Source organism: Pseudonaja textilis, chromosome 3 (genome assembly GCF_049901715.1).
Source record: "Pseudonaja textilis isolate UNSWEBS1 chromosome 3, rPseTex1.2, whole genome shotgun sequence".
Taxonomy (NCBI): Eukaryota; Metazoa; Chordata; class Lepidosauria; order Squamata; family Elapidae; genus Pseudonaja; species Pseudonaja textilis.
Window position 1 is genome coordinate 51,837,137 of NC_141992.1, and position 24,735 is coordinate 51,861,871.

The 24,735-nt window shown below is 42.2% G+C and overlaps 1 protein-coding gene across 6 annotated transcripts in view; it reads left to right on the forward strand.

Annotated features, from left to right (window-relative positions):
* The first annotated feature begins 229 nt into the window (after positions 1-229).
* Positions 230-24,735, forward strand: part of CELSR2 (cadherin EGF LAG seven-pass G-type receptor 2) — a 115,009-nt gene continuing 90,503 nt past the window's right edge. For 4 of the 6 annotated variants that reach the window (XM_087929719.1, XM_087929715.1, XM_087929717.1 and 1 more), the window contains exon 1: positions 230-4,028. In XM_087929719.1, the coding sequence (XP_087785845.1) occupies positions 533-4,028 (3,496 nt within the window). In that variant the 5' untranslated portion in view covers positions 230-532. The remainder of the gene's footprint in view (positions 4,029-24,735) is intronic. The other 2 variants (XM_026716884.2, XM_087929716.1) reach the window with 1 other exon arrangement.

The window sequence follows — 24,735 nt, forward strand, 5'->3', positions numbered from 1 at the left end:
GCCGCGATTCTCCAGTCCTTGATTGGTCGAAGGTGCTGAGGGAAACACCGGAATCCTCCGTGCACGCGCTGCGTTTTGGCGGGGGACGGATCCTAAGCCATTCGAGCAGAGGGTGCGAGGCGGTTGAGCAAGTCCTCTTGCCCTGAGGTTGCTGCTGCCCACAAGAGGACAACCTGGCCGTGCAGAAGGGAGGCCCCACCGCGCACCAGCCTTTTTTTTTTTCTTCTTCTTCAGCAGCTAGCCTGACGCGGCTCCTTTAAGAGCCGCAGGTCTATGGAAATGAGCCTCGCAGAGCTGCTGCCGCAGCGGAGGCGAGCCGGGCTTGCTTGGCAGGCGGCGAGACCTTAGCTGGCTGCGGCGGGAGAGCAGGCGGCGGCGGCGGCGGCGGACCTGCTCGGGCTCATCGGGAGAACCCGGCGGCGGCGGCGGTGGTGGGGGGGCCACCCGTCGGCCCGGATCTCCCATTTGGCATGAAGCGCAGTTGCTGATCGCTGGACGGACAAAACGAAAACCGGACTGCGGGCGGTGGGAGATGGGCGGCGGCGGTGGCGGCGCCCCCGGCCGGGCTGTGCTGCTACTGCTGGCGCTGGGGATCCCCCGTTGCCGCGCCGACGGCCCCGAACCGCCCCCTCTCTGCGCCCCCTTCAGGGACCCTCGGCTGCCTGAGCGGCCGCTGTCACCCTCGAGCGAACCGGCCGCTTGCGCCGAGCTGCAGCCGCTGTGGCTTTGCCGGGTTTCGCGTCCGGCCCGCGGCCTCTGGGCGCACCTGCTGGGGCCGCGGTGCGATGGTGTTGCGGCGGCGGCGGCGGCGGCAGGCGAGGATGGAGAGCTGTTGCTGTTAAGCCACCTTCTCTTGGCCCCGGTTCCGGGCGGCCGATTCCGCAGAGGGCGAAGCCGGACTCTGTGCTTGAAACCGGGCACCCACATTCCTTTGCCGCCCGCTAGCTGGCGGGGCGGCTGCCAGCCAAGGTGCACGGTGCAAGGCGGCGAAGGCGACGTTAGAGACACGCGTGGGCCGTTGTTGCATCCCCAGGGAGAACTGATCCTTCCCTCCTCACGAGCCCTGTGCCTCCGGCCTGGACGCCCATTACGGTTGGGGCTCTCTTGCCAAGTCTGCGATGATGAGGAGAAGACCTTGGGCCGCTGGCTCCTGGCTGTGGGCTCTTCCCAGCAGGAGCTGGAGAAGCTGTGGCCCTCGGAGAGGTGCGGCTGCCAAGGGGAGGGGAGCAACAGAAGGAAGCGGGATGTGAACACCGGCCCCCAGTTCCAGATGCCCACCTACCAAGTATCCGTGCCGGAGAACAGACCAGCAGGCACACCTGTGATCTTGCTGAGGGCCATGGACCCCGATGAGGGGGATGCGGGCCGCTTGGACTACTCCATGGATGCCCTCTTCGACAGCCGCTCCAACAGCTTCTTTGCCATTGATCCCCAGACAGGAGCCGTAACCACAGCTGAAGAGCTGGATCGAGAAACCAAAAGCACCCACGTGTTCCGGGTGACAGCGACAGACCACGGCATACCGCGTCGCACAGCTCTCGCCACACTCACAATCACTGTCAGTGACACCAACGATCATGATCCTGTGTTTGAGCAGCAGGAGTATAAGGAGAGCATGAGGGAGAACCTTGAGGTTGGCTATGAAGTGTTGACAGTGAGAGCAACCGATGGCGATGCCAGCCCCAATGCCAACATCCTGTACCGCATCTTGAATGGAAATGGGGCCAACAGGATCTTTGAGATTGACCCCAAGTCTGGAGTCATCCGCACCAATGGCCTTGTGGACAGAGAAGCTGTGGAGTCCTATCAGCTGATTGTGGAGGCCAATGACCAGGGCCGAGACCCAGGAGCACGTAGCAGCACGGCCACAATTCATATTACAGTGGAAGATGACAATGACAACTCACCGCAGTTCAGTGAGAAACGTTATGTTGTACAGGTACCTGAGAATGTGGCCTCGAACACCCACATCCTGCAGGTAAATGCCACAGACAGGGACAAAGGCAGCAATGCTATGGTGCATTATAGCATCATGAGTGGTAACACTCGGGGACAATTTTACATAGATGCCCAAATAGGTAATATTGACGTAGTCAGCCAGCTTGATTATGAGATGAATAAGGAATACACTCTTCGCATTAGGGCTCAAGATGGAGGAAGGCCTCCCCTTTCCAACATTAGTGGGCTGGTGACCATCCAAGTACTGGATGTGAATGACAATGCCCCTATTTTTGTTAGCACCCCTTTCCAGTCCACAGTGTTGGAAAATGTACCTGTGGGCTATTCTGTTATTCACATCCAAGCCATTGACGCAGATTCTGGGGAGAATGCCCGACTTGAATATGCTCTGGTTGACATGAGTCCCGATTTCCCTTTTATGATCAATAACAACACAGGATGGATTGTAGTGGCTTCTGGTTTGGACCGTGAAGCTGTGGACTTCTATAAATTTGGGGTTGAGGCCAGAGATCATGGTAGCCCTCCAATGACTTCTTCAGCAAGTGTTAGTATTACCGTTCTGGATGTCAATGATAACAATCCTGAATTCACGCAAAGAGAATATACCATGCGCCTCAATGAAGATGCAGCAGTGGGCACCAGTGTTCTTATTGTCTCGGCCATTGATCGGGATGTCAACAGCGTCATCACCTACCAGATCACAAATGGGAATACTCGCAATCGCTTCTCCATCACCAGCCAGAGTGGTGGTGGTCTCATCACTCTGGCCCTACCCTTGGATTATAAATTAGAGCGGCAGTACCTTCTTACAATCACAGCGTCTGATGGTACTCGGTTTGACACAGCTCAGGTCTTTGTTAATGTAACTGATGCTAATACACATCGGCCAGTGTTCCAGAGCTCCCACTACACTGTTAACATCAATGAGGACAGTCCAGTGGGTACTACTGTAGTTATTATCAGTGCTACGGATGAAGATACAGGGGAGAATGCTCGTATTACTTACTTCATGGAAGACAGTATTCCTCAGTTCAAAATTGATATAGATACTGGTGCTGTGACAACTCAGATGGAATTGGATTATGAAGACCAAGTATCTTATACTTTGGCAATTACAGCTCGTGACAATGGCATCCCACAGAAATCAGATACCACCTATCTAGAAATATTGGTTAATGATGTCAATGACAATGCACCTCAGTTTTTAAGGGATAATTACCAAGGATCTGTCTATGAAGATGTACCTGGTTTCACAAGTGTCCTGCAGGTTTCTGCTACAGACAGAGACTCTGGAATGAATGGGAGAGTGTTCTATACCTTTCAGGGAGGAGATGATGGTGACGGGGACTTCATAATTGAAACCACCTCTGGTATTGTTAGGACGTTGCGTAGACTGGACAGGGAAAATGTTCCACTCTATGAGCTTAGAGCATATGCAGTTGATAAGGGAGTACCGGCCATGAGGACTCCAATTGATGTCCATATCACTATTCTTGATGTCAATGACAACCCTCCTGTCTTTGAGCATGATGAGTTTGACATCTTTGTGGAAGAAAATAGTCCAATAGGCTTAGTGGTGTCCCGAATCACTGCCAGTGATCCAGATGAGGGTACCAATGCTCAAATTATGTATCAGATAGTGGAAGGTAATATTCCAGAGGTCTTCCAACTTGATATCTTCTCAGGAGAGCTGACAGCACTGATGGATTTGGATTATGAGACCAAGTCTGAGTATGTCATAGTAGTCCAAGCTACTTCAGCTCCTCTGGTAAGCCGGGCTACTGTCCATGTTCGTTTACTGGATAAGAATGACAACGTTCCAGTCTTGAAAAACTTTGAGATCATATTCAATAACTACATCACCAACAAATCCAGCAGTTTCCCCACTGGAGTGATTGGCAAGATCCCAGCCTATGATCCTGATGTTTCTGATAGTCTTACATACAGTTTTGAGCAAGGCAATGAATTGAAACTTGTTCTCTTGAACCACAGTACTGGAGAACTACGTTTGAGCAGGGCCCTGGATAACAATAGACCTTTGGAGGCAACTATGAGAATTTCTGTAACAGGTAAGGTGTGTTTTGGTGTGGGAGATATTCATCTGAATTTGTATCAGCTTATGGACCAGGATCACATATACTATTATGCTATAATAAAATTGGGTTTATAACTTTATAAGTCATGGTTATAACCATTGTGGTATATCAGCTGTAATTATAGTTTATAGCTTATGTGATGTGTGAATCCAGCCAATTGTGGCTTGGCCAACAAAATACAGATTTTTAAAAAATTGTGGTTTAGCAATGTGAACATAATTGTAGAGACCAAAAGGAAACTAGGAAGCTATTTTATCCAATTTCTATTTCTTCAAGTTTTCCTCATTACCCGATTGAGAAGCTATAGCTAAGATTATTATAGCAGTTAAGAAAGAGAAGAAAATCACTTATGAAAAATACATCACTGAGGCGGCCCCCTAATCTTTAAGTTTATAGGTGTTGTATTAATGGATAGAGGACATTTTTTAGAAATTCAGCTGCCAGTCTCTCATTTTTGTTTCTTTTGATAGAGACATTGTAGAATTGGGGGAGATTGAAAAGTATGCAAACAATTAATCTTGTTGCATTATGCCAGTTGACTGTCATTGTCTTCCTTCTAAAATAGTTTCTTCTCTCCAGATTGCCAATTTTCCAGAAAAACATCTCCTCCTCCTCTCTTTTCTGTTGAAATCAATCAACCACTCAAAATTAATTCCCAATAAGATTGACTTGTCTCATATATGACCAGACTGAATGATGATGTAAAGGCATCAAAATGGCTTTTTAGTGGCCAGAACAGATTGCAGGAGATGCCAGGAGAGTGAATTTTGTGAATATTTCTAAGTAGGAATTGATGTTCTTCTGTCAGTGCTAGAAAGCAGGGGGAGAAATGCATTGGGTGTCATTGTCATGAAGTGACTTGGTTATCATATAAAGCAGTTTGGTTAGTTTGTCTGTATTTGCCACTTGGGGTTCCCATAAAAAACTTGACGATGTAAATTTATGCCATTGAAAGTTTGTTAGTCTTTACGCTGCCTTCAGACTATTTTTACTTGAGCAGACAAATAAGCTGCTCTTTTGCTAAATTTGTGCCACAGGTTGGCATACTGTGGAAGAAATGTGTCAGGGGAGCTGAAGATACAACCCCTTTAATTAGCCACATGCTCTTCGTTTCCTACATTGCCTCTTTATTAGGGTGCCTAATGCCTAGCAATTAGCTTAAATTAAATGTCACTATCCCAATTCAGAGCTTTCCAAGGGCTGCAAGTATCAACAGATAGATTCTTATAAGTAACATAGAACTAAAAATCAAGGAAGCTACTGATGGTGTCAAGAGCATGCAAAAAGGGCCAGTGATGAAATCTTAAGATTGTAAATTTTCAAATGGCAATATTCTTCAATGACAGGAATATTTATACCTTTGATTATGCACGACAAAAATGTAACTCTGCGTAGCTTGCCAAAAAGAGAAAGGTCATGCTCAGAGTCAGTTTGGTCAACTAGGTCACCTTATTGAGGGCTACCAGATCTGGGCTATGAAAATCCAGACAATCATTAGAGGTCAGGAAAGTTTTAGAGCTTTCTAGATGTCTTTCCTGCCAAAGACCTGGAGTTCCTAATCTTATAACATTGCCTATAAAATAATTTAGCTGAAATAGGCTTTCCTAGTGTTATGTCCTCTATGTATAACTGGCCCTAGTGGGAGTAAGTATGGCTAGATTACTTTTTAAATTTAAGAACAGTTTTGGCTAGGGCTTAGATGATTAGAGATATGGCATTTCCTGATTATTTCCTGTGTGCTGATTATTTCCTGTGCGCTACAGTTCGCTAAGGTTTTACTTTGCCAAGGCTTTTTGCTCAAAAACCTCCCTACAACTATCACCGCTGGCAAGCTCTTTCCTACATCAATGAACCCTGTGTGTTTCAGGTGACTCTGGCAATTGGGGCCTCTTCCCATTTAATTTTCTACATTGTCCCTGACTTAGTATTTTGCTCAGGAACTGTAGGAAATAGCTAGTTTCTTGCCAGTCCTTGACCTGTAAAATCAGATCTGGAAGTAGAGCATATACTAGAATACCCCTTGGCTAAGATGGTACCAATTGTGCCCATTCCAAATGATTGGAATAGGAGTGAAGAACTAGCATTGATGGTGCAAGTGCAAGGAGGCGGCACATTTGGTTAGACTGGATAAAGCCTATAGTGGTGTCTGTTGCTCATTCCACCTCCACTGCTGAAAAGATTATTATCCTCAATCTCACAACTCACTTAGGTAGCATCTCCCACTTGGTGCAAGACATAGTTCATCTTTCCCTTGAACAAACTTGGTAGTCTACATTCTTATGTTATGTCCCAGGTTTTTCAGAAGAGAATAGGTTACAACTACAAAAGGTTTAAGTCTCTACTTCTATAGCATCTATAAGTGGCAATTTCCTTTGTGCAAAGTCAAATGAGTTATTGCATGATGTTTTAACTGTAAATGATCCATTCTTAGTTCTGGTTTAGGACTGTGAATTTGGCAATGCTCATTTTCCCTAGAGTCCTAGAGAATGTCTACCCTGACCAGCACTCAAAATTATTTTCCTTCAGCAATAACTTTTACTAGTTATTACTTGTCTATTTCTTTCCTGGGTCGTTGTAGTCACACCTGTTCTACCAGGTTTCTGGTAGGAATTATGGAGCCGCATTTATGGTCCAAATTTTGCATATGATGCTGCTGGTATCTACCTTCAGGGAGCAATAGCAATGGATGGTTGGAGCAAACTCCATTTGAAGTGAACCTGCCAAATCTGACAGGCTTTGCCAAATGAAGTGTAGGTGGCATATGTGTGGATGGATTGCAGATATGTCAAAAATGGTAGTTTCAATTGACTTGCTCTACCTTCCATCTGAAGGCTATTGAGTCATTGTATACATTTTTAATTAAAAAAACTTTACTACTTAATTATTATTAACACCAACATCTTCCTACATTTCAGATTATGCTTTCCTACAAGTTCTATATATTGACATTTGCTCTCCTTTTGTTTGATAAAAGAAATGCTTTCAATTTAATTTATGTGTCTATCAAATTTTTCTTACATAACTAAATTTTCTGCAAGCTTCATCATCAAAGTGTTATTAATCTTGCATCGTATTTTCTTGCTCCTATATTTTGCAGTATGTATCTTCTTCTTTAGCTCCATACAGGGTATTTTTCTATATAAAATCCCAAACAGTATTTTTTTTAAAAAAAATCCTATTTCAAGCAAGCATAGTACTACATCTCCAGATACAGACCAAAAATTGTCAACTGGATATCCTTGAGATCTGTTGGATTATCAACCTCTTTTAAGGAATGTTGATGTTGTTATATTATCGTTGTGAAGCTATTGAGATTGAAATATTATCTGTGGCTCTTAAAGGAGCGTTCACATCAAATAAGTACAACCAAGGCTAGAATAGGCAGGGTACAGTGATTTCAGCCCATACCTTCCTAAAAGGAAAGGTGTATTTTCTTCCCTTCCTGCCTGTCTGTAAGAATAACAGTCAGGCTTTCTAGATGATCCCAAATGTTGCAGAAGAACAAAGGAGAGAGATTCAAATATATGTTGGGGGGAATGAAATTCTTTGTCCCAGGAGTATCATTGCATAGCCACCCCTCAACTCCCATTAATATCACCCTCTATAGCATAGATGATGATAGGCCGGCTTGCTGGAAACAAATTGGGAGATGCGTAAGAGCAGCTGGTCCCCGGGTTTCAGCAATTAAACTCTCAGCATGGCAGCTAAAGATCGCACCTGCTTGGTAGGGATAGGCGAACAGGGACTGGGGAATACTGCACAGTGGCTAGATTAGAGGACTGATAATATCCATGGCTCCTGGCTGCCTTCGGAGCCTTGCTCAATGATATTGCTGACTCTGATGGAAGCCCCTGGCATGATTGGAAATGGATGCAGCTGGCACAGGTCACTTGCAGCAAAGAATGGCTTTTCTTTGATTCTTCTGCCATAGCAATAAATTCAAGAACACCCAGCTATATTACCAGATGATGTATTGGTCATTCCTAACGAAGGATCGAAATACAGGTAGTCCTCTACTTATAACAGTTCATTTAGTGACCATTTGAAGCAGGGGTCTTCAAACTTGATAGTTTTAAGACTTCTGGACGTCAGCTCCCAGAATTCCTCCTCCAGTCATGTTAGCTCAGGAATTCTGGGAGTTGACGTCCACAAGTCTTAAAACTTGCCAAGTTTGAAGACCCTTGGTTTGAAGTTACAATGGCCCGGAAACAAGTGACTCAGGACACCGTCGACTGTGAATAGCTTCCCCGTGGTCATGTGGCTTACATTTGGATGCTTGGCCACTGATTTGTATTTATGAAGGTCACCATGTCCCGGGGTCACGTGGTTTCCTTTTGGCAACTTTCTGACCAGCAAAGTCAACAGAGAGGCCAGAGTCACTTTAACAACCATGTGACTGAACTTAAGTGCAATGATTTGCTTATCAACGGTGGCAAGAAAGATCGTAAAATGGTGCAAAATTCACCGAACAAAGGTCTCGCTTAACAACAGAAATTTGGGGCTCAATTGTCATAAGTCAAGGGCTACATGTATTGAATACTAGTTTGGCACTGCTCAGGCCTTTATGATAGGATAGGGACAGTCTACACCAGGGGTTCCCAACCTTGACAACTCAACTCCCAGAGCTCCTCAGCCAGCTTTGCACAGGTTCACACAATACATGCAGGTGTAGATGCTAGTGAGTCTAGCAGATTTCTCTATAGAAAGAAAACAGATTTCAGAAGGGGGTGATTAGAATTAAAGAAGTACAGGTATAACAGGTACAGGTACAACTCACAACAGTTCACTTAGTGATTATTCAAAGTTACAACAGCACTGAAAAAATGTGACCTGTGGCTGTTTTCACAGTTACGACCTTTCCTTGGCAACTGGTTCATACTTATGACCGTTGCCATGTCCCAAGGTCATGTGATCTCCTTTTGTGACCTTCTGACAAACAAAGTCAGTGGGGAAGCCAGATTCACTTAACAACCGGGTGACTAATTTATCAATTGTAGTGACTCACTTAACAACTGTGGATGGAAAGGTCATAAAATGGGGCAAAACTCACTTCACAAAATGTCTCACTTAACAACAGAAAGTGTGGGCTCAATGGTGGTCATAAGTTGAGGACTACCTATAGTAAGTTTACCATTGTACCATTTTTAATTATGGTTTGTTGCACCAATGATTAGGTGATGATGTTGAGCCCACTTGCAGTATCTATGTATGGCAGATAAAAAAAGATGCTAGAACATACAAAGGAGGTAACAGAGAAAGGAGAAGAAATAGAAGCAGGTGTAAATTTGATGAGTATGGCTTGATGTGATTTGATCTTGTTGCAATAGAGGGATGTGGGCATCTCGGTGGTTTCCAGAGAGTTTGGCTTCCATGTCTCAAAACTTGCTGCCACTGACCGCACTTGACTGGCTGATAGGAAGGCATCTAATGGAAAAATAAGCTGTAGTGAGAAAATATATCAAGTTCATAACCACAATTCAGACAAGAATGAAATAAATTAGTTGAAAATTTTTGAGTATACAGTATTAAGTTGGACACCATTTGAAAATACATTGCAATAAGATCAGAATTATAATTTTTAAGATCTAAGTAAATATAAGAGATCTAGAATGTTCAAATTACATAAAGGTATTTTTTAAGTAGTATTTTAACTGAACATTATGACATAAAAGTTAGCTTTCATAAAACCAGCATGAACAATCCTATTTTTTTTCCTCAAAAGGAGCATAGAGCCAATATTAATGATTTTTATTCAGAAAACGATGGGCAAGTTAGTATAATGCACTAAATTAGAAACAATGGTGCAAAATGACTCGTGTGTATAACACGGACACTTCAAAATATATTTTTTAAAATCTTACTGCTCTTATTAATGTACCACTCAGAATACAAGAGGATATTTTCTCTGTTCTATTAGAACAATTTTATCACGTAGATTACAATTGTTGTGTCAGTTTGGACCATAATTTAGCTTACCGCAGTAAACCATGGATTCACAGAGTCACCCTTCACTCTGTACTTGAAAAATCAGAAGGTTACGATATATATTAGCTGCAATATTAGCATGTGATTGGAAACAAGCTGTCAGGATTCCGGCAGTTACCGCAATTAAATCATGCGTCTTGATCCGAACTTCCAAAACTTCAAAGGATTTATTGGGAGTTAACATGTCCAGCACTGCCTGGGTGTAGCCGACTCTGAGATACATAATTCATTGTCACTCTTGACCCTGGTTTTTCCCCCCCTCCCCGGGTGTATCATAATTCATATTCTCCAGTGAGACACATCCATAGCCAAGAGCCATCAATCATGTTCCCCAGTTAGATTTTTGCACAGCAGTCACCTAGTTACTATCTCTGAAAAACTATGGATGGAATGCACTTTCGATTTCCAAGCTGCCACACTGCTTTTTCCAACCCCTTTCCTCCCTCCCTTTCTGTTGGCAATTCTAAAAAGACCATAGAAATATTTTATGAGTTGACACGAGCATTATAGTCAATCTGAATTCTGATAGTGACAAAATAACAGCTAGACTCATAAACTGTATTCTGAAATCGCCATGTTTCAGTATATTATAGATAAAATCAGTCACATTTTGTGCGTGTAGAGACTTCGGTTAGTATAAAAGAGAATGAAGTCAGAATGTGTATTAGAGGTTTGTTGCTGTTTTGACTTGCAGTATTAACCTATGGATTATTCATTATATCCCAATACAGCCAGTAGCTGGTTTTACCATTCTACTATGTCAGTTTTTTTATTTTATTTTAGCACCCTTTACTTTATTAGGATTGCTGTCTGCTCCTCAGGCTGCATGTGTTGCAGTCCTAACTTATCTTAAAGGTGTTTGTTTAGGATCAAGATGGGGAGCCTCACCCCAGCACTAGGGTGGGTCTACTCCACAGCTGAATACTGCACCTCTGTTTGGCTTAATAGCTGCCCCCACCAGCAAGATCGATGCTAGACTAAATGATACAATGAGGACCATAAGCAACTGCATAAAATCTACTCCTGCTTTCTGGCTCCCGTCTTCAGCCACATTGTACCACAAGCTCTATGTAGGCAGGAAGCTTTAGTGAAGGAGTACAACAAAGTTATGAGAAACCTACTTCTTCCTATGCCTGCTGATCTTCCTCATCTATCAACTGACAGGCTTAAATCCAGGAAGCCCTCTCTGGCACTCACTCAACAGCTGTCTAACAACTTTGACATCAACACACAGTGGGAAGCGAAATGGGCTGCTGAATACAGGCAGTTACGTAGATGACTCTACACAGAAGGTGCCAGGTTTTGACCTTCCTCGCCAGCATTGGTCAACTCTGAACAGGATCAGTACCTAACATGGTGTCTGCCAGGACTCATTGCTTAAGTAGGGTCTTGTCTCTGGTGCTCCTTGACAAAATATCCATCACATTGTGTCCGAATGTCCATCAAGAGCTTACCCCAACCCAATGTCTGATTTTTTTTCAATATAGACAATCCTGTCCTTGAATGGCTGGATGGACTGGACATTAACATTGAGTCCATATATTTGCCATATGCTAAATAAATATGTTGTTCCCACAAGGATATAAATAATGAACTCTGGGTAATTCTTCTTTTTGCTTGTTCTGAGAGGAAGAACCTAGGTAGCTAGGTTTGAACAAGCAAAATAAACCACCGGCTGTAATTTACTAGATGCACCTGTTTCTAGTTGTAGTAGTTGGTGCAGTTCTGTTTGTAATAAGAAAATAGGCCACTTGTTCAAGTTGCAGGGGAACTGCTATTTCCAAAAATTCTTGTAAGATCAGACAATACAGACTAGCCAGTCAATGCGATGGAACTCACTGCTTCCTCGATTGGCTGAAAGCAGATCTAGTCTTAGCAATGAACTACTCAGAGCACAGAAATCAAAAGTACAAGTCTGCGTGCACATACACAGATACAGTCAACACAAGGAGGACAGAAATAAGGCATGTCAGATTAAAATGCATAGGGATAGAGACTGATTGTGTATTGCCTTGGTATGGTAAAAATCTGCTGAAAAAGAATGCTTGCACAAGTCAATGGAAATAGATAAATAGACAATGATTACATTCTATCTAGCTGTTTCTTTTAACAGTGTTACTTTTCTAGATGTTCAGTGCTGATAGGTGTTGCATTTTGAGCAGGTGAAGTTTTTTTTTTTTTTTGAAAAAACCCTACTTAGCAATATCTCTTAGCAGTAGATCCACTCACGGCTATCAAGTTTGCCAAACTCATAACATCACGTCAAAGATTCCAAAATGTATAAGTGGATTTCCTATAGACAATTTTTATGGATAACCTATGAGAGGATTGCCTATAGATGTCGACATTGAATAAGTACAGTGAAATATGGAACTCACTTATACAAAATACTGTAGGTTAAAAAGAATTATAATTATATATGTGTATTAGGAATAATGTAATTTAATAATATTTAGAATTATGATTGGTGTTACAATAATATATTTTGTTTCTTTCCCCCCTTTTCTGATTTTTTTTTCAGATTTTAAAAAGGGTTTTTTAATGTGCTGGGGAATGTATGTATTTGCATTATAATTTTGTTCCTTTCTCTCCCTCCCCCATTATTTAAATATAGTAGCAATAAAAATAATTAAAATATGTTCTATAGAGGAAGAAAGGCTAGGTGGAAACTTTTCATGAATTATTATTGGTATAACTAGGGAAAGAAAAACATGGTTCAGATTGCTAGAATTTATCCAGCCTAAATACGATGTAGACCATTCAGTAGAGATTTCTTCTGGATGTCAGTAATAGGGTTTTTTTCTCCCACATTTTGCTTCTTACTAGTTCTGGAAGTCACTTTCTTTATATGCTACCCTATTTGATTTTTTTTTCATGTCATTTTTTTGCCAATCCCGATAATCTTGGCCCAATGACTTTCTACTTTCTTAAAGTTGAATTGGTGTCTGTTCGGGTATTAAGAACCATGAAATAGGATTTTCTATAAATTAAAGGGTGTCAGGATTGAGATTAGCATGTGAAAATATTAAAGCAGGCTTGGCAACTACTAGAATCCTCCAGTCTAAGGCAACCTACTATAGTGGTTGGGAGTTGGCCTAGATAATTTACTCCGTTCCACCTTTATAACTATAATACCACCTCTAAATTGGAGGAATGACTATGGAGGAATGGCTAATCAGTTATCCTTTCAAGGATCTCCTGGCTATGATGTAATTTTAATATTGGGAATGAACTGATTTATGATGTGGAAGATTGTAGGATGCAAAGCAAAGCAATTACCCAGTTCCTATTTCATGGATTCTAGTAGTGAGATAGCAGAAAAGAAAAAATTAAAAGGAGCAGATCTCTGCCAGCAATATCTGCTGAAGAAATATAAACCATCAAAAACCAGAGTATGGAAAATGGAGTTCCTTTTATAACCAAACAATATTTTCTAGGCATGTGTATTGGAATGTTTTGTGAAAATAACTTCAGTACAGATAGTCCTTGAATTACAACCATTCGTTTAGTGACCATTTGAAGTTACAGTGGCACTGAAAAAAATGTTACTTATGAACGTTTTTCATACCTACGGCTGTTGCAGCATCCCTATGGTCATGTGATGAAAATTTGACTGCTTGGCAACTAGTTCACACTTAGAACTGTTGCTGTGTCCCAAGATCATGCGATCACCTTTTGTGACCTCCTGACAAGCAAAGTCAATGGGGAAGCCAGATTTACTTAAGAACCATGTTACTAGTTTAACAACTGCCTTGGTTCACTTAACAATTGTGGAAAGAAAAGTCATAAAATGGACCAAAACTCACTTAACAACTATCTCAACAGAAATGTTGAGCTCAATTGTAGTTGTAAGTTGAGGGCTACATGTATTTCTTTTATCCTTACATTAAGATACCAGTGTTCAAAATGTTTCCAAGTTGCACCGGTTGTAGATACAGATACAGATAATCAGAGTTGGAAGGGACCTTGTAGATCATCTAGTCCAACCCCCTGCCCAAGCGGGAGACCCTACACCATTTCTGACAAATGGCAGTCCAATCTCTTCTTGAAAGTCTCAAGTGATGGCGCTCCCACAACTTCCGAGGGCAAGCTGTTCCACTGGTTGATTGTTCTCACTGTCAGAAAGTTTCTCCTTATTTCCAGGTTAAATCTCTCCTTGTTCAGTTTCCATCCATTATTCCTTGTCTGGCCTTCAGGTGCTTTAGAAAATAGCTTGGCCCCTTCCTCCCTGTGGCAGCCCCTCAAATATTGGAAGACCGCTATCATGTCTCCCCTGGTCCTTCTCTTTACTAGACTAGCCAAGCCCAGTTCCTGCCACCGTTTGTCGTATGTTTTAGCCTCCAGTCCCCTCATCATCCTGGTTGCTCTTCTCTGTACTTTTTCTAGAGTCTCAACATCTTTTTTATAAGATTGTGCCCTAAACTGATCTGTAGTTTCCTTGAATACGAGTACGCCGTTGAAATGTGACAAGAATGAAAAGAAATTACCATTAGCCAATATCTGAGCAATATTTTGCATTCTCCGAAGCTGAGATTTTTGAATCAAAGTTCAAGAATATGCCCAAGAGGTGGTGCAGTGTAGTGTTTTGTATTGTGCTTACCAGACTGGCATTCTCATGCATCTCATTCCAACATAATTCATATGCAGAAGAACATTTCAGTTATCATCTACTGTGGAGAAGTTTTACTCTTTAAATGAGGAACCTAAGGGAGCTTTTTTCAGCAGTCTTGTTCCCATTGAAAACTGTGTTCCACAGAATATGTCCCCCCCCTTCCCTCTGAATGAGAGTAAGAGCTGATTGGGTGATTGCTTGATTATGGAGCATCAGGTTGTTTTTGACTCCTAGTGACTACATATCATAGATTTTCTCCCCCATAACACTCTATCCCAAACCTGTTATTTCAGGTCTCCCAATGGTGCAGACGTTGTGACTGCAACTGGATCCATTCCGCCTTGCTGTTAACTATCCTCCTTTTCTTTTTCCTTTCACCTTTCCCAGCATTAGAAACTTTTCCCAGAGAGCTGAGTGTTCACATAACAACCAAAGTAGGATAATTTGAACCTGATCACTTCTGCATTGTGTAAGAACTCTGAGTTGATCTGCTTGATGATCCATTGGTTTGCTTTCTTGGCTGCCCACAATAATCTTGTTGGTCTTCTCTAACACTAAAATTCAAGGAGATCAATACTCTTCCAATCCTGCTTCTTTAAAGTCCAACTTTAAAGGATATGCTTGCATGATTCTGATATAAGTATAGACATAAAACAGCACTAATAATTTCAGCATACGCAGAGTCTGGTTTCCTTCATCACATGGAGATATGTGTTTAATCCGTTACTTTGGGCCAATTGATCAAACAAACAATACTGAATCTTTAGAAGGGTTACATCAATTACATATATTCTGAGTTCAACATCTGCTTAAACATCCCTGCAGTTCTTTTGCATTGAATTCTCTCCTTCCTATTCCACTTGTCAGTCTGTTTCTTCCACCTTAATGGTAGCAGGATCATTGTGGTAAGATTGTGAATTGGTATGCTGATTGGTACCATGTCAATATTTCCATTTTTAGGAAGGCAGGTCTGACTTTTACGTTGACCCAGATTGTCTGGCTTTACTTCTTTGGCATTGGCCTCCATTATAATATGGATACACATAATAGCTTTTGCTGTATGTGCAGAGCATACATTTGGAAGGGCTTTGTTGATCAGTATTCCCAACTTGCTCCCTTTATTCCTCAGTCTTCAGATGACAATTTTTCCCTTAAAACTTTCTGCTGCTAGACTTTCAGGGGTGGTTGTGATATGTTAATGCTGTTTGTTTCTAAATTTTATGCCCATGTCATGACACAAGAAGAAAGGTTCAAGCACCTGCTTCAGATCAGGTAGCTTTTTACACTCAATCCCATTTTATGCTTCCTTTGGAATAAATAGACTTTTGGCCATTCTTTTCCTTGCCTTGAGAGTTGGAGATGTCTGTTCCATTGGTCTCCAGCCTCACAGGTTCAGTCCTTCAAATAGGAACTGCTTTTCTTTCACTTTGCAACTTTATGCTTTACGCAAACCAATCGATTTCAGAGTGAATGAAAGTGCTTTAGTCTGGCTATCCCAGCTGAAGTTTCATGGAGTTCAGAAAAGTAGGTTTCCATCTGTCTCATCTTGATTGGTGGGTCATTGCCACTAAACAGAATTGGTTCTATAAGTTTGAGGCTTGGTTTCTTTTGTTGTAAATGTATAGTTGAGTAAACATCCTAGACTTCATAAAATGTGGTAATTGGGAGAAAGTACACCCATCAACATTGTCTTTCCTACAAAGTAAAAGGGAATCTAAACTCTTATATATGCTTCTTGGATGAGAAGCAAAATGTCTTCAAAGAAAAACCAGAAAGTCCAGTTGCCTCTTGAAAAAGCACATTTGAAACAACCATGACCTGGATGACTGAGAATCTCCATAGACATTTATGTCAACAATATTTAACCAACAATATTTAATATTTAACTTACTCTGTTTAGTTTCCAGTCCTACTTGACTGAACTTGGTATCATAAATATTATTTTACTCCAGAAGGATAAATTTAGAAAAAAAAATTCTTGCATATAAGTGCTGCTGTTGCCATTCATGCTTGCAGAGTCCCAAATTAAACATTTATGGATCAATATTAATTGATTCTGCTGGCTCCTTTTAAACTGGATTTCTAATTCCTAGTTGTCTGGGCAAAATTCCACAACCCTCTCTCTTGCTGAACTTCATGTTTTACTTTTCTAGTGGTTTTTTTCTCCAACAGTTATCACCCCTATTCCTATACTGTAGTGTCTTTAGACAATTATAAGACCATACCTGCAATTTGATTTATCAGCACAATGCTAATGATATATAATTTTCTTAGTAGTATGGCATTGTAGAAGACCAGCACTCAAAAGGTTCACAATGGAAAAAATGAAGACTTCAAAGTTCAGTTATCCCTCAGTTGTAGAGCAAATCTGCCAAACTCTTTATATGGACCTATTATTTCTGAATAACATAAACCTTCATAATTTAAGGAGAAGGAAAAGGGGTTATTTAGGTGGTATAATGCATTTCATCAGTAAACTCAATTACAATTTAGGCAATTAAATCCTAACTGCAAAATAGAATTTGATTGAAAGATCTAAGTTTCCCATGAAGTTACTAAAACTTTGGGATTAAAGATTATGTATGCTGCCTGCAGAAGGGGTGGGTTTCTACCGGTTCTGTCCACCTCTGTAGAACCGGTAGCTCTGAAGAGCAGCAGACATAGAACCGGTTCTATGTCTGCTGATGTTTTTGCTCACACGCCCGCCCGGGCTCTTACCTGATCTTTATTTCCTGGTTTTTCAACTTCAGCTGCTGAATGAAAAGCAGTTAAAAAATCAGGAAAAGAGGGCTGTTTCAAAGGCTGCTTCTTTGCACACAGCATGCTGATGACAATTTACAGGCACGCAGTTTGTTCCAGTGGTTAAGGCACCAGGAGCTTGTGAGCTCTACTCCTGATAAAGCTAGTTGGGTGGCTTTGGGCCAGTTATTTTTCTCTCAGCCAGGAATTCAGCTTGAGTGACATGTTAGTTGGTCAATTTTTGTCACAACTGAATGGATCAAAACTTGGTTGATCAAAAACAAAAAAACCAACAACCTGCACTTGCAGGAAAAATGCTAGGAAGAAAATAGAGAATAGGTGTTTATAAATGTTAGGATGCCTTAATTTTGCTGATAACTCCCTATTCAGGTCTGCCCATTGTGATCACTTTGCAGGATCTCTCTGTCCATAAATTTGAGGGAGATAAGGTGTTCTGTAGGTTGTCAGTGGAAATTCAGCCAGCAAAAAGAGATAATGGAAGCCCAAAGAGACAACCAAGAAGAACTAGGTTCTTTTTGAGGTGTGAAGTGATTTATAGGTTGTGGTGGGAACTCGATCTCCCTCTAGATCAAAGCTTTAATCTGGACCTCAGTCTAAAAGCTTGGTTTTTCCTTTACTGCCTGATAAGGAAATCTGGGCTCCAGCCGTTGCCATAGCAGCTATTGCCCTTCACCAAACAATGAATAACGGTTAGAAAACCACATGCAGATTTTTTCTGTTGGAGGTTTGGCTTCAGGCATGCAGATGATTGTGTCCCTTTATAATCCTGTGCTGATGCCACCCAAATTCACGTTGCAGCTGTTCCGTTCCTCAGCCTTGAATTTCCCACATATCCTCACCTCTACAAGATGTCTTATGTGTTAAATCATCTATCACCTGCCACTCAAAATCCTTCTCCCCCCCCAGTAATTTATTCACCTGGCACAAACAAATTAGCCAAGAGTGTACTGTGCATCAAAGTGCCCACCTGGAGAGAAGAGATTATCAGCCCCTCCCCTGGAATATCTTCAGACTGGAGAGCCCTTTAGCTGTTTGAATAGCACTCCTGAGGACAGTGTTTGCTGATCTTAATGGAGAACAAGGAAAGGATTCATAAAGTCTAAAGGCATTTCCCTCCCTCCCTCTCTCCCTCTCCCCCCTCTACAGATACAAGGGAATCTGTATCTATCTGTATCTGTATCCATATGAGGGATCCATACTGCATAATGACTAAATATTGGCAGCTGTTAGACTTCAATCAGAAACAGAGTGAGAGTCAAAGACTCAGAGTTGAAAAATGTTCAGAAATACTATGCAGCCCGGTGGTAGGGTTCAATTTTTTTTTTACTACCGGTTCTGTGGGTGTATCTTGGTGGGTGTGGTGTGTTTTGGTGGGTGTGGCTTGCTGGGCATGGCAGGGGAAGGATACTGTAAAATCTTCACTCCCATCCCACTCCAGGGGATGGTTACTGCAAAATCCCATTCCCTCCCCACCCCACTAACCTGCTTTTCAGCTCTGTTCTCCTGTGCAGGGCAACAAAAGAAGACCCAGCTCATCAGCTGGGACTCAGGAGACAAAGAATAGGTGGGGGCATGGCTAGTCAGAGGTGGTATTTGCCGGTTGTCCGAACGACTCAAAATTTCTACCACTGGTTCTCCAGAATTGGTCAGAACCTGCTGAATACCACTTCTGAACCCGGAAGAGATTCGTGCTCATGATGATCCTAGTCCAAATAAGAAGTTTTCTCTTTCTCTTTCTTTTCTCTCTTTTTTTTTCTCTTTTCCCTTTCTCTTCAGAAGAATCCAGTCACCAGCTTGTCTAGAGTCTGAGAATACTTCACGGCCTAAAGAGAGGTTCCTGGTGTCAGTTTCTTTCGCTTTTCTATACAAAAAGATCCCAATGGTCCTGGTTTAATTAAAGAGAGGGAGTTATCTGTTCTAGATGCATATTTACATACTGCATGAAAAAGTTTGGCTGACATCTGCAGATTTTCTTGATGTATACTGTTAGCGAAAAATAATGGTTAGTGTAGACGTCTGAAAAACGCATTTCGAAAGTATCATATTTATCTGAAGAACTTTAATGTCCATAAACACTACTGGTGTTTTAAAGTACAGGTAGTCCTTGACTTACAGTAGTTAATTTAGTGACTGTTCAAAGTTACAATGGCACTGAAAAAAGTGACTTGTGACCGTTTTTCACACTTATGACCATTGCAGTATCCCCACGGTCATGTAATAAAAATTCAGACACTTGTCGACTGGTTCAAATTTATGATGCATCCTTAAGGTGATTCTGTGATCTCCTTTTGTGACCTTCTGACAAGCAAAGTCAATGGGGAAGCCAGAATGACTTAACAATCATGTTACTAACTTAACAACTGCAGTCATTAAGTGACTGCAGTGATTCACCTTAACAACTCAGGGACTACCTGTAATTTGAAATGAAATACTTAGATGTGGAAAATACTCAGGGATGGGATTCCACTGGTATAGCAACCATTTTGGTGATCACGTGCTTTGTGCGTGTGCTCCACATTTTTAAAAGCTCTAATACTTACCTTCTACTGCAGTCCCTGTGGATAAAACAGCTGAGGCACAGCAAACGGCTCTGCCGTGTGAATCAGCTGTGCTCTAAATTAGGGGTCGCCAACCTTTTGGACCTCAGGAACCACCAAACTCATAATTTTAAATCCCACGGACCAGAGACCCTGGAGAAATCCCCCAAAAAAGTCTGCAGGAAAATTCCCCACCCCGTTTTCCTACTCATTGATCATTCTTTATTTGGGATTGCAGGATACTGTTTCCAACTCCGTTCTCAGGAGGAGAGAGAGAGAGACTTTTGGCTTCATGCAAGGAAAGCAGTAGAAGCAGCAGAAGTCTTTCTTTCTCTCCCACAACCTCTGCCAGAAATGAATCTTTGCTGGCACAGCCTCTTAGAGTAGGAGGCCTTGCAGGGTCCCAAAGACTCATTTCTGGCAGAGTTTGGGGGAGAGAAAGAAAGACTTCTGCTGCTTTCCTTGCATGCAGCCAAAAGCAGAAGAAGAAAGAAGCGGAAAGAAGCAGCCTGGTGGCCAGGCCAGGCACGTGGGGCAAGTGGGATAAGTCCCCCGCCTGCCCTTTCCCCCCTCCCCTCGCTACCTCATGTTGTTTGCAATGCAAGTGATGCAAGCCTGGGGTTCCCACAGGCCATGTGGGCGGTACAGCCTCGTGTTTCTGTGCAGCCTAGATTAATTGCTTTGGGGGTGACATTTCTCTACAGACCACCAATTTTTTCTCATGGACCACCAGTGATCCCCGGCCCACCAGTTGGCAACCATTGCTCTAAAAAAAGGAAATAAAGCACAGGAAATGGCAGTGGCAGGCAAATGGGCCCACATGCTCGTCACAGCGAACCACAGCGAAGATCAGCAACCAGCTGGAACCAGTCCGAACTGGTAGACTCCCACCCCTGAAAATAATTCTCATTCATTTTCCATTCTTATATAAAGTAGAATTGGGCTAGATTGCTTTGACCCACATTTGCCCAACGTTTGGATACTTGCTGAGAAATAACATTTGATAAATGACCTTCCCATATCCTTTTTTGCTGCTTGTCATAGAGAAAGGAGCACAACCATTGCAACTTGAGTGCTGAGCCAAATCACAAAAGGCACAAAACAGAAGACAGTAAAGAATAAGATTAGCAGATGTCTTAGTATCAAGGAATCTTGCAGTCAACTGATAAAATGAGAGGATGCCATAGGGAAGTTTCTGCGACATTTCTATGGGTGCAGTTGAAGTAACAAGCATTAGTGACCCCATAGATTGGAATCGTTTGAAGAATCCCTGTGAGGATGGGGGGATCTAAATAAATTTGAATAGTTTCTGTTTGAGTCTTAATGCTAAGAGAGTCTAAAAGACAGAAGGATAATTTATCTACCCATGTGGGAAATCTGGTTCTACAGTATTCTTGGCTGGTAATTATCCAATCTGGTGGCTTTTTTAGAAAAAAAAATTAACTCAGGAAATCCCTTTAACTTTTGAATGGCTCTTCAGCATGGTAGCCACTAACTCCTATGTAAAAACTGTCTAGATACAAAAGAGGCTTAAATCAATGTTACTGGATTTCATCCCCTTCCTTCACAGTAGCCACAAGTGATGGCTTGGTGTTCTCTTTGTCTATAATGAATTGAGGTGCAGGAGACAAACTGGACAGCACCACTTGAGCCAGGACTGCTTGCAAAGTGCTATATTTGATGCACAGCAGGAAAATGATGCCTTGCCTTCTGAGGGCAGGAAATAAGTAGCAATGGCATTGTGCATTCATACTCCTGAAATTTTTTCAATGGCTCCTACTTGTGTGGAGCAAACTAGTTGTATGGATCATCTGCATGCTATCCCTTTTTTGAAGGTTTTCTCCTTCCATTAATTTATGTCTGATTCTTGGAGACTTCCTGGACAAATCTCTGCAGCTTTTTTGGCAAGGTTTTTCAGAAATGGTTTTTCATTGCCTTCCTTCCTGAGTCAGAAAGAAAGAAAATCTAGCTGGTTTTGTGCCTAAGACAGGACTGGAAGAAGTTATAGCCTCCTAGTTTCTAGTTTGATGCCTTAACCATTACGCCAAACCTGTTTTGTTTTGAAATTAAAGACAATCATATTATCAGGAAAAGCATTGCAGTACATCGTGTTTGTATTCTGAATTTATTCTGAGTGGGATTTTTCTACTTAAGATAGCTAAAACATTTGCTACGGTACTTTATTCTTCAGGTAGCTAAGGACTTGCAGTTTATCTAACCTGCTTGACAGCAAAATTCAGCTGCATTAACATGGGGTTTTTTTTTCAGTACAAATAGAAGTGGGTCTAGCTATAGAAAGGTATTTCTTTTTGTTTGTTTCTTCCTTGTTCTTCCAAAGGCAATATAGTTCATGCAGAGGTATAGCAATTCATGGCCATTATGCAATAGGAGCAGTGGTGAGATTCAATTTTTTTTTACTACCGGTTCTGTGGGCGTGGCTTGGTGGGCGTGGCAGGGGAAGGATACTGTAAAATCTCCATCCCCATCCCACTCCTGGGGGAAGGTTACTGCAAAATCCGATTCCCTCCCCACCCCGCTAACTTGCTTTCCAGCTCCATTCTCCCGTGCAGGGCAAGACCCAGCCGATCAGCTGGGACTCGGAAGGCAGAGAATAGATGAGGATGGGGCCAGTCAGAGGTGGGATTTGCCGGTTCTCTGCACTACTCAAAATTTCCACTACCGGTTCTCCAGAACTGGTCAGAACCTGCTGAATACCCACCTCTGAATAGGAGCGTCTGAGCAACAAGGAGATTAAGCCCTTTTTCCTTCTCCTCGCCCCTTGTTAACAGATCTGGCAGTCTAGGCAACACTAGCAATCTCTCCATTTCCTCATCTAGACAGGCTGGCTTGTGTCTGCAGAGGGATTTGTTCAGGCATGGTCTGGTATCAGAAACTTAGACCCAAGTTCCTGCAATCTTGGAGGGAGGATGTTGGGCTAATAAAAGCCATGGTCGCACAGCGGTTAGGATGCAGTATTGCAGGCTACTTCTGCTGACTGCCGCAGTTTGATTCTCACCGGTTCAAGGTTGACTCCATCTTTCATTCTTCCGAGGGCTGGTAAAATGAGGACCCAGATTGTTGGGGGCAATATGCTGACCCTGTGAACCACTTAGAGATGGTTGTAAAGCACTAGGAAGCAATATATATGCCTAAATGCTACTGCTGTTGCTAATTCCAGCGAGCACAGTCATGGATCTCCTGAGCAGTTTCATATGCCATAGATCCCCATGTTACTTTTTTTATGGGGCAAAGGGTGCAGATGGGACATAGCTATGAAATCATTCCCTATTCTATCTAGGGCTGAAGTGTGTGATTGACCAGTCTCCCCATGGTTCTCCAAAGATTTCCAATTTGAGAACGAGAGAGCTCTGAGAGTGCTATGTTTTTCTTAAACACGCAGGCCCATATGGAGCTCCCGTGTCAATTGACAAATGACCTCCCATTCTCCTGCTGTTTCTGAGCTGAGCGCCTTCTCTTTGTCAGGGACATGGGATGTGTTGGAGTACAACATTGCCATGATTCCTTTTCTTTTCTTTTTTTTTGCTTTCTGTGGCTCTGGGAAAAAAGTGCAGTTCTGCTAGATGCTTTGTTAGTACTTGTTGCCATGGAGATGCTGAGGCGATAGTGAAGCAGCAATCTTTCCCTGAAAGGAAGAGTAACATAGTGGGGAAGAATTCAGATTCACCTTTGTTCCCCAGCAGCGGGGTCTCCCATCTGCAGAGAGTTCAGCAGAGACCAATCTTGTGTGTGTGTGTGTGTGTGTGTGTGTGTGTGTTTAAGCAGAACACCAGGCCCATAGGCAGGCGGCCAAGTAATTTTTGCAGACCAGCTACGATAACTGTAGCACCATGAGGGCTTTGGATGAGACAAATGCTTAGGGTGTGTTGCTGGATGAGAAGTCTGTGTTCACATATTTCAGGGATTGAGTATCAGACCAGATATTAAAGTCTCAGAATGAGCAGAATAGAACAAAGCTTCTGTGAGGAAGTTATTTGAGTTCAATGAATGGCGTCTCTGCAGAATGAGCATGCAGACCCAAAGAACCAGGTAGGATCAAGTTAGCTGTTTTTTTGGCTCAACAACTTTTAAAGTCTGATGCATATGAAACAAGAATTGATATTTGGCAATTATTACTATAAAAGGGATTACTAAACTCTGGTCATGGATCTGTCTAAGATGTTTGCCACACACAGTCAGTCCGGAAGATGAAAAACGATTGCCTTATTCAAAGGCTTTAGGCCGTAATACTTCTGTGTATAGTTAGCAGTCACCAGCAATAACATTAATTATTCCTTGCTTTTCCCATGTGACTATCCCCCTCTTGTGTGGCCCGTGTGGCCAAGGACATTATACATTCAACAGAAAGGATGTTAGTTCACTTTCCGGGACATACTAGAAAACAGCGAGCTAGGTTCTATATTGGGAGAGATGTTTCAATTTCTTCTACCTCGTAAAACAAAAGTTCATTAAACCATTCAGAAATATTTATCAAATAATTCGGGAAGACCAATTTTAGTCTGCAATAGAGCTTAATTACAATTGGTGGAGGTGTGATCATTATAATTAATTCTCCTTTGCTGAGAATAGTTATTACATTGTTGAAGTGTTTACACACTGCAGGATTCACTGGTGGCATTACTTATTAAAAGGCAGCGTTGGTCATGTATATACAATTGTAAAACAAGGAGTGTGCTTCCACAAACAAAGGAATCCTTTAGATACAGACCAAGTGGAATCGGCATATGGAACAGTGAAGGCCTAGGTTGTTTGATTTTCTATTTCGAAT